The 21,511-nt window shown below is 33.8% G+C and overlaps 1 protein-coding gene across 1 annotated transcript in view; it reads left to right on the top strand.

Annotated features, from left to right (window-relative positions):
• Positions 1-20,566, top strand: part of LOC138708521 (uncharacterized) — a 1,055,241-nt gene extending 1,034,675 nt beyond the window's left edge. The window contains exon 4 of the mRNA XM_069838637.1: positions 17,462-20,566. Coding sequence (XP_069694738.1) covers positions 17,462-18,432 — 971 coding nt within the window. The 3' untranslated portion in view covers positions 18,433-20,566. The remainder of the gene's footprint in view (positions 1-17,461) is intronic.
• The last annotated feature ends 945 nt before the right edge of the window (positions 20,567-21,511 follow it).

The following is a 21,511-nucleotide window of genomic DNA, read 5'->3' as shown; positions in this document are numbered from 1 at the left end:
TTATGCATCTTAATTGAACGTACCTTTTAAACTTGATTCTTTCAATATTCATCCCAAATTGCACGCATACGCGATTGGAATATTGAACTGTGTAGATGCAGCTTTAGTTCCGTTACACACTACAGTGAGAATGCGTTTGTCGAACTATAAAAAATGCTTTCGTGTAGCACTCATTGTAAGTAACGGTCGAAACAAGGCACAGCCGACATTGGTCCTGCTTCCACAGGTAGGCCTAACGTAACCTATAAAATTGTAGCCTATAACATTTGTTTTGAAATTAAACAATTAATAGACGTTCAAATTTATGTAACATCATCGCATATCAAACTCAAAACCTTGCATAGTAATAATGTCTTTCATCAAACTGCCTTTCGTATGGTGTAATAAAATTCATGTTTTAATTAGGCCTATCTATCTTCACTGTGTAGCAACATGTCTCGCTGTGAATACATAAGCATTGGTATATAGCTGTCCCCACTGTTACTGTTAAATTAAATTATGATTTCAGCAGATAATGAAAGTGTAATTGTTATAATAATAAGAGAAAAGTTCAGTACATGTAATTAACATTGTTAAACCTGCATTTCGCTTTTCGCAATTGGCATTACTGAATAATAACATCGAATTTCTTTATTGCAATAATCGATATTCTTCTACGAGTATTTCAACTTCACAATGTCTGAATAGGTTAAGTATTCGTTAATATACAATTATTAACATTTTGTGATCGAATTTTAGGGATATATTATTTAAATTTTTATTTTATTCACGAAATAGTCCTAATAAATGTCACTCGAGGTCTGAGATTACACAGATAAATCCACTCGCTTCGCTCGTGGATTTATCGGCAAATCTCAGACCTTTCGTGACATTACTACAGACAGTTTACTAAATACAGTAAGTAACTTCATTCAAACCAATAAATAACTCATAAGAGAGAAAAAAAAGAGAAAAAGAGAAAAAAACACATTTAATTTATAAATTGACAATCAGAAAGAAGTCAGTGATATTCAATTAAAACACGAATATAGTCACAGAAATAAAAGGTAAAAAAATACACACATTTCTTAATATTATATATCATGAATAATTTTATAAATTTCTTTTTTAAAGCTTCAATTTTAAAATATTTCAAATTTGGAAAATGGTTTGCAATTTTATTATAAAGTCTTGGACCGAAACCAGTACCATGTTTAAGAGCTGCACTTGTATGCCATTTAGGCTCAATTAATGGGAAAGTAGACTTTTGTCTTCGAGTACGATATTCTTGTCAATTAGATTCATGTTTTATTTGATTTCTGTGGTAGTAAGTTAGTAAACTATATTTATAAATTTCTTCAACAGTTAATACTTTAAAATCTGTATAAATTAAATTTGTTGGGTAATACATATTTTTGCTTAGACAAATTTTTATTAATCTTCCGTTTAATAAAATTAATGATTTAAGTACAGATGATGCTACTCCACCTCAATTTATTATACCATATTGTATTAATGATTGTACTAAAACTAAAAATATTGTTCTCAAGTTTGAAGTTCAAGTTGGCTGATTTGTACTCATGAGAGAATACCATTGGTCAAGTATATACAAATAACATCAGAATGCGTAATATCGACTTTACATATCGTTATTGAACTAGATATCGATATGCATAGCCTTTTCCGTTCTCTGTTTATTGTGAATCAAAAATCTTCACGTTCACGTTATTCGCTCCCCATTTTCGTTCTGGTTCTCGTTCCCGGTTTATTGTGAACCAGCCTTTACGGTCTCACCCATCGCCGTGCTGTTCGTCTCAGACGTCTTTGACCAGAAGGAACATAATTGAGCACTTCCTATGGTATTCCCCTGTTGTTCATACGGAGAACATGTTCTTTCCGGGATTTCTTATGCTAGTTTAGGCCTACATAATCTATTACAGATTCTACTAGGAATTCCTTTAAGATGTCTTCAGATTTTTCCTTATCCAGGAGTGTGTAGCCAGCTATTTTGCGCATACTGCAAATATCTACTCTCTTTTGTTACGCACATTTTACGTTAATCTTTCAGAAGCGCTTATCTTATTTTACACCACATATAAAACGTATGCTAATATTAAAAAAAAAAATTGAAGTATTTTAACATATCTCACCTTATTGAAATTTTGTGTACAGCAGTGGCAAAAAAAAAATCCGGACCGACCCTTGTAGCTGATTTCAGAGCCTTGTTCACTCCAGAGCACGATAGACTGGTAACTAAGACTTTCGTGGTTCGAATTCTGCCTGGAAAGGAAACTTTTTTTTTGTTCCTTATTCAAATTTATTCCCAACACTTTTCGATTGAAGAGATATTTTACTACTTAATTAACTTATTATTCCCAGAACATGAATTTTACCATAAATCGAAAAGTATTGGGAATAAATTTGAATAAGGCACAAAAAAATATGTCCTTTCCAGGCAGGATTCGAACCACGAAAGTCTTAGTTCCCTGTATATCGTGTTCTCGATTGAACAGGACTCTGAAATCAGCCACAAGGATCGGTCCGGTTTTTTTGCTACTACTGTACTCAAAGTGGCCGGTATATTCCGGACATTGAAGTCATATTTTATTATATAAAACAGTAGCCTATCTTCTATGATTTGTCTGTGTGGTTTTGATAATTTCCCCACGTATACTTTAGAAATCAGTTAAAGTCCTATTACCAGGATCGCTGCCAGCAGGGGTCTTCGATGCTATTATCTACCCACAACTAACTCCCCACTTCGCACAACTATTGAATATGCGGCTAAAACCTGTTTGAAAACATTATAAAATGCTCCAATTATATTGTTATAGTTAGCTCACATTTGTTACGAACAATTATGTAATATATTTTCTTATTAGTGGAGACAATGTTCATGTTTTAATTTCCTTAATTTCTATAAATTTAGCTTGATATAGGCTAGTTAGTTTTACGTCTTGACATTATACATGGTGATTCAAGAGGCTTTACCGTCCCTTACGGAGCTTATTTCCGAAGACATTCTGAGCAAAAAAGTCATATAAACATTTGTCCTAATCTCAATATTTTCAGAGTTACACTAATTTGAAGTTGTTTGTAAAGTACCATTATTTTTCAGTTTTAATGGTAATAGAATATTACAGATAAAGAATGAACTATTCGGGAGTATCATTTCTTTAATTAGCAATATATTCTGAAGCTAAAAATGTGTTCTGAATTCCATAGTTGCTTCGTACAGAATTTTTTTTCTATTTTTAACTACAAATTACATTTTCTTACGCTTTTATCACAACAATTGTTACACGCCACTCTTGTAAATTCTTCAAGACTGTACATTAGAATGCATAATTAAACTGTAAAGAATCAAGTTTCTGAAGGCGTATGATTTGTAACAATTTTTTTGATAAGTGAGTAAGAATAATGTAATTTTTAGTTAAAAATTGGAAAACAAAATCTGTACAAAGTAACTGACAACACATTTTTTACTTCAGAACACTAGCCAGTTAAAGAAATGGTACTTTTGAATAGTTCATTCTCTATTTGTAATATTCTTTTACCCGTAAAACTAAAGAAAAAAGGTATTTTACTAACAACTCCAAATTAGTGTAACTTTTAAAATATTGAGATTAGGACAATTATTATTGTTTATACGACATTTTTTGCTCAGAATGTCTTCGGAAATAAGCTCCTTAAGTGACGGTAAATGGTCGTGAATCACTCTGTATAAATTGAACATGAATTATGTTCTATTCAGTACCAATAATAGTACTAAGAAAATATTTTGACAAGTAATAATCTATTCCCCCTACAATGTGAATTATTTAGGACGCAAGGGAGAGGTTTTTGCCCATTTAGGGCAAGCTTTAACCTCCCGAATATCCTCTCCAAATTAAATCTGCCGACACTGACTCTGCCCAACACTATTCTTCTCTATTCTTCATATTAAATAGTAAGTAAATGCTTGAAGTGTTAAGAACATTTACCCTAAAACCACAGTATTTCGCCTATATAAACTGTAACATTCCATTAGCAAAGTAACAAATTAAAACCTCCCTAATCCTACCCCAAATAGTTCAAAATGTATGGTGAAAAAAGAAAAATTATCGAAAATTTTAATAACCAACCTCTTCATTCAGACTGCGGTCGTTAGTTTAGAAGCAAAAAAAAAAAAAGTAATAATTCTCTTCATGAGATTTTCGGATCAAAATTTTAAGAAATGGTTTCGAAGAAATAACGAATGATTAGCCACAAAACTGTTTAATTAGCATTTCACGACGTTAAATTGCAATAAAAAAATATAACAAATGGTACGTTGATGGAACGTTCTGAAGATTTTGCTAATTCCAACAGATCAAGATCCCTGTTTGGATTATTGAAGTTATATTGTATTTTCTCCGTATCGAATTAACTTAGTTTTATGGGTCTTAAGTTAGCTTACATAAAAAGAATGTCTATAACTCTTATATTAATACGTTTAAGAAGTAATATAGTATAAATCGTCCTACAGATAAGCAACCAATTACAAACCCTGTAATAAAATTATGGTTGCCAGCGCCGTTAAAGAACACACAAGAAGAATATGATTCGCTTAGTGCCATCTGTTGATAGCACGGAAGCGGACTCTCGTGTGTGAAATCCACCGCCATCTGGTATACGGATTTTGAACTAGGTAGGTCTGTACTCTGCAACGAGAAAGATGGAGATATTCAATATATTTGGCACACAAGGCAGACGTAGATGAAGAATAAGTCGCTGCTAACAGATTACGATAATGAGTAGAAGATTAAATGATAATGTGGATCCATACTGGACATTGAGCATAATATTACCATTGATTGAAATGATATCTCTTATTATAATTAACTATTATACAACTAGTATTGGTGACTAGTAGAATGTTAGGGTAATTAAGGAAGATTTGAGAATGTAATGGGTGACTAAGATGACAATAATAATAATAATAATAATAATAATAATAATAATAATAATAATAATAATAATATTTTTTTATTTTAGTTGGTTATTTAACGACTCTGTATCAACTATTAGGTTATTTAGCGTCAATGAGATTGATGATAGCGAGATGATATTTGGCGAGATGAGGCCGAAGATTCGCCATAGATTACCTTGCATTCATAATAATAATAATAATAATAATAATAATAATAATAATAATAATAATAATAATAATAATAATGCGAATTCATGTCAATGAAATGAACAGTCAATTATTTTAAAAAGTATCATCAATTGGCTGGTACGCAAGGACAGGTATTTATGAAGATTAATTTTATCATTTGTATTTTTTAATATTGGTGTCGGCGGAGATTGTTTGAGATTGATTTGTACTCTTGGCGGAGATTAATGAAAATTTTGGAAAATATAATTATTTCGGAACTGGAGTATTAACTCAGTATGAATATTACTTGAATATCACCGCCATTACGGATACTATAGAATCTTACCGCAACAACTGATTGGTATGAACATGTATAAAGAATGCCCAACAATAGGTTACCCAAGAGACTATTGGACTATACACCTCATGGAAAACGAGACATCGGAAGACTAAGGAAGAGATGGAAAGACCAACTTTCTTCTGGAAGCGGAACAGGCCAGGAGGCCTAATCCAAGACCGTTTATTGAAGATGATGATGATGATGATGATGATGATGATGATGATGATGATGATGATGATGATGATGATGATGATGATGATGATTACTTTCCAAATAACTAACATTAAAGGTTCGTTGGATACCGCAGATTCTGCGGTATGGCCAATAGAGAATATTTATTGGATTGAGACTGTATTTAACACACATTCATTAAAAACGAAAAAAAAAAAAAAAAACTTGCAGCCCTCAAATTAACATTTTCAAATTATTAGTGAAATGTTGAATTCCCTGCCTTTTGATTTCACTCATGCAATGAGAACACCTGGAATACCATGTAATGTAGCCTACTTGGATATATAACAAATTCAAAAAATTCGAAAAAAAAAAAAAAACTCAATATGAAATTTGCTATAAAACGACACAATAGTAATAATTCCGAATGTGTTCATATTTCGCTATTAGAACTCTATTTCACGATTTGTTGCAATTGTTTTATCCGCATATTATTTATCAGAATCACTTAATTCGTAAAGATTAGTAAAAATCTATTTTATATCTTTTATGTCGTGATTTTCGCGATTTCCATAAATACTCGGCCCTGCTGATACGCAATTTGAAAAAAGAAATGGGGAGTTTAATTGTCGCTCAAGATTAGTCACCCACAGTGCTGTCATGGTAATTTTTTTCTTGGCCATACGCCCCATCCCTTGTTTTCTCCTCTCTCTATCTCTCCGACTGTCATTTAATGATTTTTTTTTAATATTAAACAAATAAATTGTAAATGTAAACTTCATCTTACGATGTTGGATGTCGTATATACGTCCGTTGATGTGACATATTAATGAATATTTAAATACTTATATAGTCACAATCATGCCATGGTATGAAAGAAAAATTTCACAACCTCGAGCGGGATTCGAACCTGCGACTTCCTGTACTCCGGTCAGTCACCCAACATCGTAAGATGAAGTTTACGTTTACAATGTTTCTTTCCACCCATAAGCAGTGCTGACTAGATCAGACGCTATGGACACTACTCTATAAAAGAGTCGCCGGTATGAGAGGAGAATTTCAAGCCTTTGGCGCGAAACGAACTCGATAGCTCAGTTGGTAGAGCGCAAGAGTCTGGGTTCAAGACCCGAAGAGGCCATAAAGACACTTGCGACGAACAAGATAGCAGTTGGTGTTTTTTCTAGGTTTTCTCGTTTCCTAATTTTAGTCATGAACACCATTCCTTCTGATCCAATGCATTAACAACAGAAAACTTTGTACAGTTTATTGTTTATTGTTAGTAAAATAACATGTACAAAAATACAGTCTTAATCCTTCCCTGAAGGAGTAAAAACTCGTGCTCAGGGAGTTATCTAAACACATACTTAACACAAACAAAGAAAATTATTTGACACAAAGTGGGTCAAGAAAAAAAAATTATAGGAATAAATTAACTTTAAAAATACTATTTCAATTTTAACAATTTAAATCACACAAATATATACACATATTAAATCAATATATATTCTTTAAAAATTAAATTCCTAACGCTATTTTTTAAATTTCTGATACAAAAATTTTCCAAATTTGGGTATTTTTCTATTATTTTATTATACAACCTTGGATTAAAGTAGGTACCATGGCTAGGAGCTGTGCTTGTGAAACACTTTGGTTCCTCTAGTCGTCTAAAATCTGATCTTTTAGTTTCATATTTATGATACAATCTGAATTTATTACGATTTTTATGCATGAAGTTTAATAAGGCAATATAATAAATCTGTTTAATTTTCAAAACATTAAAATCAGCGAACAAAAGCTCGGATGAGTAATCAATTGGTTTATTAGGGCATATTTTAATTATTCTTTTCTGAATTAATATTAGTATTGTTTATAATGCGAGTGAATATATCAGATACCCTAAAGTGAGGTACATATATCAGAAACAAACTACACAGAAGAAAAAAAGGAGATTAACAGTAAATTATCATACTGGCGTGCTATCAAGGCGCAATTTTTCGAATATATCTGAATTTGAAAATGTATATTAATGTGGAATTATAATCCGATGTTTAATTTGCCCATATGATGAAAGAAAAAGCTAAGGACTTATGCATGAACCTAATACGTGCATTAATTAATTAATTGTTTCTTCATTTCGAAGTGTTTTCATAATAGTTAGGCCTATGGTTAGTTTTATTCCATGAATTAATATATCGATATTGATAGGAGATTGTGCTTGCAAAATCTTGTATAAATGTTTTGTAAACCAAAGTATCTTCTTGAACAAAACCAACAGAAAGAGAAAAGTGGAGTCTTACAGTCTCTCAACTGTTCCTAAACAGTTACTAGCAGAGGCATCATTCCTTTCTTCGTCGTTATCTTCAAAATGCATAAGAGCTTCTTTCTACTCTTTGAAATGGAATGGTATTGTTGCTTTTGCTCTGAAGTGAAAGTTCCATAGTATTGCACATGCCTGATACAGTTTGAACTCTACAGCTTTTAAGATTTGACTTCTGTTTGATGATTTATTGAAATACGTATGGAAAGCAATCAAATCGTAAATGAAGTCACTTCGTTAACCGCCTTCTAGCTGTATCAAGACACCAAAATTAATTTTTTTCTGCATTGCACGCGGATAAACTTTATTTATGATCCTTTGCACACCTCTTTGAGAACCCGGCATTACGGGAGCTCCATTAAAATGTACGTTTAAGATATTGACTTCTTAACGACACCCCATCTTTTAAGGCACGTAGAATTGTAATGGAACATCAGCGCTTACTCAGTACAATTGACGACAAAACCATACCAAGACTTCAATAAATGGCTCGTTTATTAAGTATAGCGACACTGTAAAAAATCTTGGATTATTAATGGACAGAGATCTAAACTGTAATAGTCAAGTAACCCACATCTGTAAGAAAACATTCTCATTGCTCCACTCTCTAAATCACTTACGAAACTGTCTGCCTCTTTCCATAAAAAGAAACATTGTTCAATCGCTAGTGATGCCCCATTTTGATTACTGCGATTCTCTCTTGACAAATATAACTGCCAATTTAGTTGAAAGACTACAACGTGTTCATAATGTTTATGTCCGCTTCATATGCAATACTCGTAAATTTGACCATATAACGCCATCTTTTGAAGTACTTTCTTGGGTCCATCTAAAGGAACGTAGAATAGCACATTCTTTATCTGTTCTGTTTAGAATATTACTCACTTCTACTCCAAAATATCTGATAACTCGCTTTGAATATCTTACAACATTACGGAATCAACATCAGGCCTTATTATCCATTCCTCGTCACCGTACCACTTTCTATTCTTTCTCTTTCACCGTGTCAGTTTGTCGCCTATGGAACTCCTTGCCGAACGGTTAATCAATTTAAATTAAGAATTACATACTCTTACATGAAATTGATTTGTGAGTGTTAGCCGATTTTATAGGTTATTCTGTGTGTATATAAATTGTCATTTAGGCTATCATAAAGTAGAATTAGGATATGAATAATAATTGTAAATAACTTAATTATGTATCATGTTTAGTTAATATTTCATTATAGCCCATGTAAGTTTGTTAATGTGCATGAAAATTATTTTTATATTTAAGTATGACTTTCCTATTTTTGTCATTGTTTCAATATGTATTTTACTTCTGGTAGTGTGGAAGAGAAGGCCTCATGGCCTTAACTCTACCAGAATAAATAAATAGTAATTGACAGCCAGATAATATTTTTAGCTTTGGAAACAACAGATAATTCCACGAATCTCTCTTGAACGATACAACGAGCGCACTAGCGAAGTGTATAACGTTCATCTATGACTGACAGGACATATCGAGTGTTTCATCAGCCTAAATTGACACGAATTCACAAATAGAAAATTCTTTTTGAATTTATGTCAGTTACTCAGCAAATAAAGCCATTTCGAATATCGTTAGAGGTTCTTTGAAGTTCTGAGGTTGATTCCAAATTCTCTCTCATGATCCGTTCCTCTTGTGCAAGCAATTCCAACATTCCAGGATGATTTACATTATTAACATAATCGTTATCCTCATCGTGCTCATGTAGGAGAAGTTCTTGTTTCTCTCTTGAATTCACACTTGAATTGCGAACAATCCGTCTATTCTGGGTTACTATGCACGTCCTCGGTAGTTTCTTTTTGAATGTCTCCATCGTTTCGACATCCATTGTTGCCACTTATAATCAAATGAATCTTGACTTTGAAACCGTGGCCCCTAAAAACCATGACGTCATCACATGAGACAAAAGCGTACTGGGAATTTTCAAGTTTTTTTTTATTCATTCCCAATTTATAAACAAAACGTTGCATCCAATTCCTGTATAATCTTGACTATGACACTCGTAAAAATTAGCGCAGTTGATTAACATAAGTTGAGCACGAGAACATTACGAATTGGCTAACACTGCTATTATTATGTAGTGACTTATAGTTTACACTGCATTATGATTATAATATATCTCAATTTTTGTGTAATATATTAGGTATATTTGTAATGTTCTTTGTATGAAAGGTTTACTCCTGGTTGAGTATTAGTCAAGTTCTTATGGCCTTAACTCTGGCAGGCTAAATAAAAACATTATTATTATTATTATTATTATTATTATTATTATTATTATTATTATTATTATTATTATTATTATTATATTACGTTTTCAGGAAATCACATGCTCATTTCATTTCTACCAATTTTTTCCGAAGTATTTGAAAGAGTAATATACAGTATAAAAGATTTAGTCTTTATCTTGAAATATGCAACATTTTAGTTCCAGAACAGTTTAGATTTAGGAAAATGCAACATGAATTTAACTCACAAAATTCTGGAGGGAATTAATAAAAAAATTCTAATTTGGGAGGATTTTTTGTTATTTATCCAAAGCATTTGACTGTATAAAAATAAAATGCTGCCAGACAAATTAGATTATTATGGAATTAAAGTCGTTGCACACCTATGGTTTCACTCATATCTCATAAATCATAAACAGAAAGTCTAAATCAATAAAATGTATAGCAATATGAAATCTGCCTCGACTTGGGTATTAATAATGGAATTCCTAAAAGATCTATTATTATTATTATTATTATTATTATTATTATTATTATTATTATTATTATTATTAAATATACGACACAGGTCTTCCAGCTTTACTTCCCTGAAACTGGAAGTATTCTTAGGACTTTATCGCCTTTTAAAATTCATTCCTCTCGGTCAGGTTTGAACCCTCGAACCTCATATCCGACGGCTAGCATTGTGATAGCTAAATCATTGACGACGGCTATTCAAGGGATGCTAGGGATAATAGATTTATGAACAGTCCTTGGGTAAAAACGTACTTTTTATCATTATTATAAATTCGTATAAATAAATTCTAAGAAATATTTTGTCAATTAACTGTTTACGTATGATTTATTCAGCATTATTTCAATCTATATTTATGTATGGATTATAGATTGGGGTGGAATTTATAAATCCAACCTATATCCATTAATTTTACTACAGAAAAAAGTATTAAAAATTTGTTTAAAAAAGCAGAAAGATTAATCAATTGAATTGTTGTTTAAACATTTCAAAGTTTTCAACATTAAACAAATTCATTGTTTTATTTTATTAAAATATTTTCACACAAATCTTAATAACTTTGAAAGGTATACACTGTACATAAATATACAACTTAAAATACGAATTCTCTGCGGTCTGAAACTAAATGTAAAACGAATGCAGCTTTTAATCATAGCATGAGTCAAGGACCCAGATTATTAAACAAATTTTATTCTAATATTATTATTTTATTATTTGGGGCTAAAAGGGATGAAGTTACAGGAAAATGGAGTAAGTTACACAACGCAGAACTGCACGCATTGTATTCTTCACCTGACATAATTAGGAACATTAAATCCAGACGTTGAGATGGGCAGGACATGTAGCACGTATGGGCGAATCCAGAAATGCATATAGAGTGTTAGTTGGGTGACCGAAGGGAAAAAGACGTTTTGGGGAGGCCGAGACGTAAATGGGAGGATAATATTAAAATGGATTTGAGGGAGGTGGGATATGATGATAGAGAGTGGATTAATCTTGCACAGGATAGAGACCGATGTCGGGTTTATGTGGGGGCGGCAATGAACCTCCGGGTTCCTTAAAAGCCATAAGTATTGTTATTATTATTACTATTATTGTTATTGTTATTATTATTAATATTATTATCATTATCATCATATTAGTGTGTTTGATTAATATTAAAATATGTTAAAAAGAAAGTGCATTATATTTTTCTTCTATTTGTGTTTATTGGATTTGTGTTACCTCATCAGTCATCATTTTCACTTGTATTTATTTCTACGAATTATGTTATATAATTACTTTAATTTATCAATAATATTACTCTTCACTAAAGAGAACATGGTTATATTGAAGGCTAGTAATGTTATAAAATAAATAAATATTATGTTCTTCAGTTTAAGATTCCACTTTTTATTGATCAGTTTATCCACTTTCCGTAATAGTAAATAATTCTGTGTGTTATTTTTAAGTGTTTAGGCAGTGCTTTATAGAGCCCGTTTCTTTCTATCTTCTTGTTTACGTAGCTGCAGCGTTTAACGTTTACCTCACATATTAATTTATTAGCTGTTAGTATTATAAATTATTTTATCAATTTTATTTCCTCTGCCATATATAACAACACTGAAAGTTAAATAGGCCTTTCATACAAAATAACTCCGCAAATGGTTGTAATCACGCTAATGAAACTTGCAACTGCCATTTTGCAATGAAGAGAAGCACTTTTTTCTCGTCAATTGGCAAAGCGAAAGCGCTTTACTACAACCCTTTTAAACACGCTTGGTTTCACTTTCAAAGTACGTTCTAAAATCGACTCAATCTATCTAAATTTTAAATCTGCCGCCACAAATTTGTACTCTGTACTGTACTCGGTTCAACCGAGTAATGACGTCACAGTAACTGCTCCGAACCGAAACGCTCCGTCTCCAGCCCTAGTACGTTAGAATTTAACAAAAGAAAGTCTTATCATACATATTCCTAAATAAATGTGTTAACGATGTAAGACATTATTTCTAATGATAGAATTCCATGCACGAATAAAGTACTCGAGAGGCAAAATATAATGCATGTTGTCTTGTGCCTGAAATGCTACTAGAGAAATTCCCATTAAAACCTCAGAAGACTCTGTCCGACGTGATTGTCTGCTTAAAAGATAAGAGACGCTTTCACACTCTCTGTTTCAAGGCGGAACTTTTTACTCGTCACACACTAATTGATGCTAGACGTGGAGTGTTGGTAACTCTATTGTCGTAAGTAGCTGTGACGCTCTCTGCATTTCCTGCGGAGTTGTTATTTCATTTGAACAACACTTAGTTCTGTCTTTATCCCAAGCAGTACCAGCAACAAAGCTACCGCAAGCTGATGCCGAGGTTTTCAAGAAAGCGAGACGGAGAAACAGGAAGAAGAAGAAAAAGAGAAAGAGAACAAGAAGAAAATGATGATGAATTCATTTCTCCGTTCTAACTTGAGTGGCACGATGATGAAGATGTGAGAGAAGGATTCCATTTAGTGGATGCGTCTATGTGCATTAGTAAGAGTTTTACTGCCTTGTATAATGGCGCACGACGACGTCCCCAGGGACGGGGAGGCTGATAGAGTTCAGAATTCACAGCGGCGTGTGCCTGCCCTGGATCACTTCCGCCATTTCTGTTAAAATTACGGCTTTGGAAGTCTTAAAGTCTAAGGAATGACATATAAAACACATCTGTGAATAATAGATGTAACACAAACCTCGAGGCAATGGGGATGTTAAATATGACACAAAAAGTACTACAATTGTTAACTTTATTAAAATTATTGAATGATTATATATGGAAATGTCGCAGAAAACCACGTTTTTTTTTTTTTCGTTTTTTTTTTAATCGCATATTATATTCCGTGATGCTAGACACTTAATGAAAAGAACCCTAAGTCAACCTTTTTATTTACTTTTTTTTCAGTTTCCATTATTTCGCCTATTACATTCTATAAAGTTCCATAGGGATCCTAAAACACATTTTTTTGCATCAAAATAACACAACTCCACACACGAAAATCGTGTTTATAGGTAATACCACTGTCTAGTCTAGTATATGCAGTCACGAAGCTTGAGTTGTAAGGGTACTAGGAACAATAGACTGTGCAGGTACTATTTCGCATTGTCTGTAATGAATCGATAGTAGTAGTAGTACTTATTTATTTAACCTGGTAGAGATAAGGCCGTCAGGCCTTTTCTGCTCCTCTACCAGGGGATTACAACTATAATATGAACAATAAAATTACAATTAATATTAAATTTACAATTATGATTGCAATACAAATTAAAGTACGACAAGATTACCTGATTAATGAAAGCTAGACATTTTATCAGAGAAGTTAAGAACAAAGAATATTTTTGTATTTACTGAATTACAAATTAAACCTACAGTAACAAAATTCTATAGTGATGAAATTACCGGATATTGAAATATTTTGTGATAGATTAAGAGAACTATTTAGAAGAAACCATGTCTGAACGAGTCTCAATTATTACTGACCAAGTGCCGAGTAGCGATCCTACTGGTTAGCAACTGTTTATGGATGCATATTTACTACGTATAGAGCTTCGTAACTGTATATACTAGACTGTGGTAATACTAGTAACATTTTGTGCTCAATGATAGATCCAAAAATTTCTTATTTTTTATATTCATCAAATAGTAGAAAAATAGTGTTGGACTATGAAAATAGGCCTTGACTACACCCAGAAATAAAAATCCAATAATATAAAAAGATCATAACTGTGGGTCTCTGGAAAAACGAATAAGGAAGAGACTGGCAAAGTGCTATGTGTGATGTTTGGCATTGTATGAGGCAGAAATTTGGACATTATACGATGAAGTGAAGAGAAACGACTAAAAACATTTGGAATATTGGTTTGGTGAAGAATTGAGAGTTTGAAATTGATATACAGAATAAGAAATGAAGCTTTTCTAGACGAAGTGGGTGAAGAAAGAATAATGCTGAAACAGATCAAGAGGAGAAAAAGGAATTGGCTGTCTACTAAAAGATACAGTGAAATGAATGGTGAACAGGAGAAAAGGTCCGTTGCGTTTGATAATAACGTTAATTATTATATTATAAAAGTTTTTTAATTAATGCACACCGTACACTCAGTAATCCCTATTTTTTTAAAGTATTGGTGAACTGTCGCCCTCGGTAGCGCAGTTGGTATAGCGCAGGCCTTCTATGCTCGAGGTTGCAGGTTCGATCTCGACCGAGGTCGATGGAATTTAAGTATATTTAAATGCGACAGGCTCATGTCAGTAGATTTACTGGTATGTAAAAGAACTCCTGCGGGACAAAAATTCCGGCACACCAGCAACGCTGATGTAACCTCTGCAGTTACGAGCGTCGTTAAATAAACCATATTTTTTTTTTATTGGTGAACTCTTATAAACATGGCGTGAGCTGATTGACGTCATAAGTTTGACTTGAAAGCTTGGAATAATTTTATTAAACGCGACCATTGACAATGGATTCACAAATGTGATAACGAAAAAGTTGAAGTGTGGTAGATCCTAACTTTGACGCTTAAATGAAAGCGTATTATTCATTTGATATATGATAATAATATTTCATCACTGTATTTCTTACATATAATGATTGACCTCACATTTTTATGTATACGGTGCCACCATTAACAATCATTACAAATAACACTTCTTTGCGGTATACTTTATTAAACTACCCTTATCCCACTAGCTGTCTCTCCTCTTGCTGCTCAGTCCAGCGTCTATTTAATATTTATCCCATCTTGTATTTGTTATTCATTATTTATTCATTAATTCACTTATACAGCACATTACTGTTTATACCAGTTCACTTCTATAGCAGATACGTTATTCAGTTCACTTTTCGCTATGTGCACCATCAATAATTCATACTATTCACACTTTCTTTATTCTGACGCCTTGATATTAATCTTCCCATCTAACCTTTTCTTGATCTTATACTAGTTCACTAATATTAGTCACTCATTAACTCAAAAAATACTATTCACGAGCTTTTTAGTAAAAACATAATACGGCGAACGCTAAGCTCCGCCCACGACCCCTTTCCACTTTTCCCCTACTAGCTCACCAGACACTCTACGTGATAGGCTAGTGTTGTGTCGAATGCACATTTTATGTGGGTGGGGATAACTTCCCCTACTGGCGTTCGCCGTATTACGTTTTCGAAAGTTTTTTTACTACTTCTCCATCTTCTTTGTAGCTTACACTTTTTTCACTCGCTTGACTTCCTTATACTATCAAATCTCGTCTCCCCCACCATATTTTTCACCAATTTTCGTTATCCCCACGGTTTACTTAACGTTTGATTTAATTGCTCGAATTTTTTTAACATCATGCTTCTAAAATCTTTAAAATCCCCAACAGACACTGCCGTAGAGTCTTTTACATTACTTCTTTCAAACCCATTTTTATTACTGGCACTTCTTCCCCCATTTTGACATCCCGATTCATGGATTAGCTTTTTCCCATCACTCTTCTTCTTTCCTTCTCCCATCCTCCTTGTACCACTCATCCTCGAATTATTCATTTATTCATCCACTGAAACACAGGAATGACGTGTTACGGTAGAATCGAATATTATTTCAAGTTAAACTTAAAGTGTTTTTGGCGTGTTCACAATCCTTGAAGATAAATAAGAAACTGAGAATCAGTGCATAGTGTGTTTTCAATATCAGAATTATAGCCCAAACTTCATACGCTCAATGTAAAGAAAACTTATTTCCTCAGTAACAACAAAATATCGACTCTTCCAGCAATCGATTCCACTCATTATCAATACGACTGGAGAACCAATAGAAATAGTTATTGCGTCCATACACATTTTTCATTCTTAAGGCTCAAATTTTAATTTTGAATTCATCTTTGTAGATTATCCAATAAGTCGTATTATGATGAACGAGTAATGTGGTTTCAATGTTTCCGTATAGTTTTATTTATAATGTCAACCCAAAAAAATATTTTTTGTTAACACAAAATAATTAAAATGTGTTAACAAAAAATTTCTTTTTGTGTTGACATTGTAAATAAGTCAAGACGGAAACATTGAAATCACATTACTCGTTCATCTTAAGGCTCAAAGTTTATTTCTTATGTCATTATTTGCGTCAGACTATAATTTCTTGTTTAAGTTTACAGACTAATTAATATATACTTTTGTTGTCACAGAATTTGAACTCGTACAGAAGAATAAACTACACGTACAGCGAATTTGCTGAAGTTTTTAATCAGTTGTGATACATCGTTGCCGCCCGGAGGAGCTGTGGCAGCGGCAGAATACTCCATAATACACTGTGTATAGTAGTGGCAAAAAAACCGGACCGACCCTTGTAGCTTATTTCAGAGCTTTGTTCAATCTAGAGCACGATAGACTGGTAACTAAGACTTTCGTGGTTCGAATCCTGCCTGGGAAGGAAACTTTTTTTTGTTCCTTATTCAAATTTATTCCCATTACTTTTGGATAGCTGCTAAATTCATGTTCTGGGAATAATAAGTTAATTAAGTAGTAAAATGTCACTGCAATCGAAAAGTATTGGGAATAAATTTCAATAAGGAACAAAAAGAAGTTTCCTTCCCATGCAGGATTCGAACCACGAAAGTCTTAGCTACCAGTCTATCGTGCCTGAGTGAACAAGGCTTTGAAATCAGTTACAAGGGTGGCCCCGGTTTTTTTGCCACTACTATACATTCCAATTGAGAGGAAATGGGCTGTAGAACAAATCCAATCATGTAAGTTACACAAATTAATGTCTTTCCTTCAGGTCTGTCTCTGGGCGGAGGTCTCGTCATCTTCGCTTCCGTGCTGAGCGACGCTTACCTTGATCGTCCGAGACGACAGACGGTCACGTCCTACTCGTCCAACAACTCGTCGAATCCATTCGACTACCGGTACGGCTGGTCCTTCTTCGCTGCGGGCGCCGCCTTCATCATGGCAGAGCTCGCCGCATTGCTCTCCATGACTGCGTACCTCCGCCGCTTCCCTACGGTGGAGGACATGGTGCGAGTGATGGTGCCAGGCGCCGAGCGACGCCTGCGGCAAGGATCTGCAGGGGAGTACCTCGTGCACCATCGCAGCTCTGGAGGCAGGCGACGACAAAACGGTCCTCCAAGCCTTTGGAGCGGAAGCAGCATGGAGTACTACGGTGCAAAGTCAGAAGCTTTAGTCGCCAGCGACCTGGAGGGAGTGGAAGGTCCCCTGCTTCTCAGCAACACGGCACCTGATATCTGCACTACAAACCCCACGAACGTGCTGAAGGAGCCCGGTGACAGTGGCAACGCTCCTACCAGTGTGTTGGTGTCGACTTGTGACACAACTCTGCCTTCAGGGAAGCCCCCGACGATTGACACCACCCCGGCGATGCACGAGTACGACACCCCTCTGGCGGGGGTGACTGTTCCCATCACCCTAATGAGAAACCAACCCCTCATCACCACGAAGCCCACTACAGCGACTGACACAGTGCCAATGCCAACGCCTTTCCTCTTTGCTCAGCAGCTTCAGCGATTCAGCGGTGTCGCTCCTGGGACTCTAGTGCACCAAGGTGTCCTAGGTGTGTCTGAGGGTGGGGCGTCCACGTCTTCAAGCAGCTCAGGGGGCACCACAGGTAGTTGTCATAGTAGCATTAGCAAGTATTCTACGCTGCCGATACACCACAAGAGGAAGAGTGTGACCATCAGCACTTTCAGCACGATGGAGTCTGCGGGGGGCACGTGGAGTAACAGCGAGGTATGACGCCAGGACCCGAGGATTTAGCAGCAGCAGTTCGCTGAAGAAGAAACAAGGCTCTGAAAGGCCGATCCGAGGGAGGAAATGCAAGCGCGAACCGTCCCGGGAGTTCGAAGAATTGTACGACTTGTCTCTAACCAGAAGTGGGAGTAGCGATATAAGTTCTTATGCTGACGTGGAGCTCTGACAGTTGGTTGTAATCTAGGTAACGCACGTCAATTCGGCATCATATTATGAAATACACGTTGGAAATATCTTACGTATCTGCTCTATTTTCTCTCTTCACGGACTTTAAGGAATACAGAATGTTTCAGGGAATCATACAGCAACTTGAGCTTATCTTTGAGGTACTGTTGAGTGAGAAAACTCATATAAACATCCTCCAATCAGTAATTATAGCATGGCGGCAATTCAAAACTAATGAAAGTAACTGAATAAATAAATTAGTTAATTATGAAATATTTTCAAATATAAAAAACAAACATAAAAGTTGTATTTTAGAAATGGTAGAATTTGCATCCTTTATGGAACTGTTCCATTTTACTAACTCAACTTCACTGACAACAGTTCTGAAATAACAGATTGTCACTCTTGGGATGAACGGAATAAACTGTAGACAAAATTTCAGAGTGAATGCAATATTACAATTATATTTCAAATAGGAAATAATTATGTTCGTTACTATTTTATACTGAATAGAAAACAGTAACTTAAAATCGTTATAGCTTTTAACTAATGTTTCTTTCTGAATAAGACGTCGCTTATAGTACGTATATTACAAATCTTTTGCTACTGCGATGTACTTTCACATAATATCTGCAGTGCCTGGGAAAAGTGATATAAGTCAATTTCCACAAACCTTTTTTGATAATTTATTGACAACTTACGGAACTCTTCTCGCTTGGAAAAACAGACATGAGTATTTCTCCCATTACAATAATTCATACAGAAAACAATCAAATCGACATAAACCAGTGTAAGTTGTCAATAAATTTTCAAAAAAGATTTGTGGAAACTGACTTATGTCACTTTTCGCAGGCATTGCAGATATAGTACTCGCTAATCTATAGTATAACCACAAATAAATAGCTGATCATGTATTATACTCACTTCTTTTCGGACTATCGTTCATAAGGATTCCCTGGCACAGAAACAAATTAACTACAGTCTGATCTGTCTTTATGTGATTCTTAAATTTGAAAATAACTGCAAAGATTGTGAAGGCTAGTTCACAATAAACCGGGAACGGAAACAACGAGAACGAGAACGGAAATAATGTTAAAATAAATGAACGAGAACGGAAATAATGTTAAAATAAATGTATTTAAACAATATTTCCGTTCTCGTTGTCGTTTCCGTTTCCGGTTTATTGTAAACCAGCCTGAAGTCAGAAATATGTTTGTGGGAACTTATTAAATGAGAATAATCTCACAATAACAGCGTAAGTTTCTATATCACTTTCGGATACATTCTGTTTAAGCCCATTTCATTTCTACATGGAGGTCTTTATTTACAGAAGGAGAAAATATTTTATATTAATTTTATCTTACATTAGTAATAATAATGATTACTTTAATCATTATTTTAACTTTGAATCGAAAATATTGTAATATAATAATTGCAAAATATTATCATGAAAACTTAGTTGACAATTTAAAACTTATGATATCAGGAAATATTTTATAACTTAGAAGTCTCATTATCAACTGCTTATTATCATGTACTCTAGAAAGAATCTTGGACTTAAATATTAGTATATTTAAAACCATGTAACTTACCAATGAGAATTTATATCACAGCTTGAAACATTGGAAAGGAATAAATTCCACGAATTTATGATTTGTAATAACGACACGGGAAAAATTAGGAAATCATTGTATGAAAGAGAAAGAATTTGTTCACAAAAGTGTTATAATTTCCAGTTTATACCAAAGATCATTATTAACAGAAAAAATATTCAGTTTAGTATGAAATTGTTTACAAAATAGCATTAAAAAAATTCTGAACATTTAAAATTACATACTGACGAGAATTAAAACATTTAACTTTTTAAATGTCATATTAACACGAAATTTCTATAGTTTAAATTACAGTTGACATTCATAAGTACATTAAATATAGCAGTGCACACAAATTTAATTAAAATGTCCTGTGCAAACATATTATTGTGTACATTTTTTTTTTTTTTTTTTTTTTTAGTTTTATTTCAATAAAAGAGAGTCTTAAGTTTTATAGAGTGAATCGTAGGTTAAACAAAATCACTCTAAACATGATTAAGGCTAAATTGCAAAGATAAATGATATCTACATAAATACAATACGTAAACAATGTTGTTTTAAATCTAAGATACATTTCGAATGGACTGGCATTAGTTATGGCTAGACTTCGTGGAATTGCCACGAGAATCGTAAGGTTTACTACGCACGCGGTATAGACTGTATGAGAAAGGGACGTGTAACGGATGGAGTATGCTTCTAATGTAAACACTGAGCAGTATACTGCGGTTATAATAAAACATGTATCCTGCAGTCAAGAAATATAATGAATGATCATTGAAGTAGGAAATGTCTAAACATGTAAATACACAATTATTTTATAGTGAGATATATTAACTCTTAAAATTTAATGTAATATACTCACATCATCCTTGAATATGTGCATTGCAGTGAAGAGTTACGTACATTATGAGCGACTGCAAAGTGAACCTCCTCCGATGGTCACTCAAACAGTTTTTATATTAGGAAAATGTACGTTCAACATCACACGATTTAATACGTACATATTTGAAGAACGGAAAGTCACTACGTTTTAGTAAACCAACTTCAGAAATCTTGTCGTGACCTGATAGTACGTCATTTCTAATACGAAGTTGTGAATAGGCAGAATTTTCAGCAATAATGTTTCTCAACTTACATTTCACTTTTTCTGAAATTAGTGAATTGTTATTTTGGATAACGGTTTGTGATACTTTATATACTATATTAAGGGCTTCTGAGAGTTGTACTGGCTACGGGGATAAGGGTATTCCAGGGGCAATTGTTTGGAGCAGCAACACTCTCATTGTAGTATGTTTGATTGAATTCTT

This window comes from Periplaneta americana, chromosome 11, assembly GCF_040183065.1.
Source record: "Periplaneta americana isolate PAMFEO1 chromosome 11, P.americana_PAMFEO1_priV1, whole genome shotgun sequence".
Lineage (NCBI taxonomy): Eukaryota > Metazoa > Arthropoda > Insecta > Blattodea > Blattidae > Periplaneta > Periplaneta americana.
The sequence above is the reverse complement of the archived record's forward strand: the minus strand, read 5'-3'. Positions and strand labels throughout refer to the sequence as shown.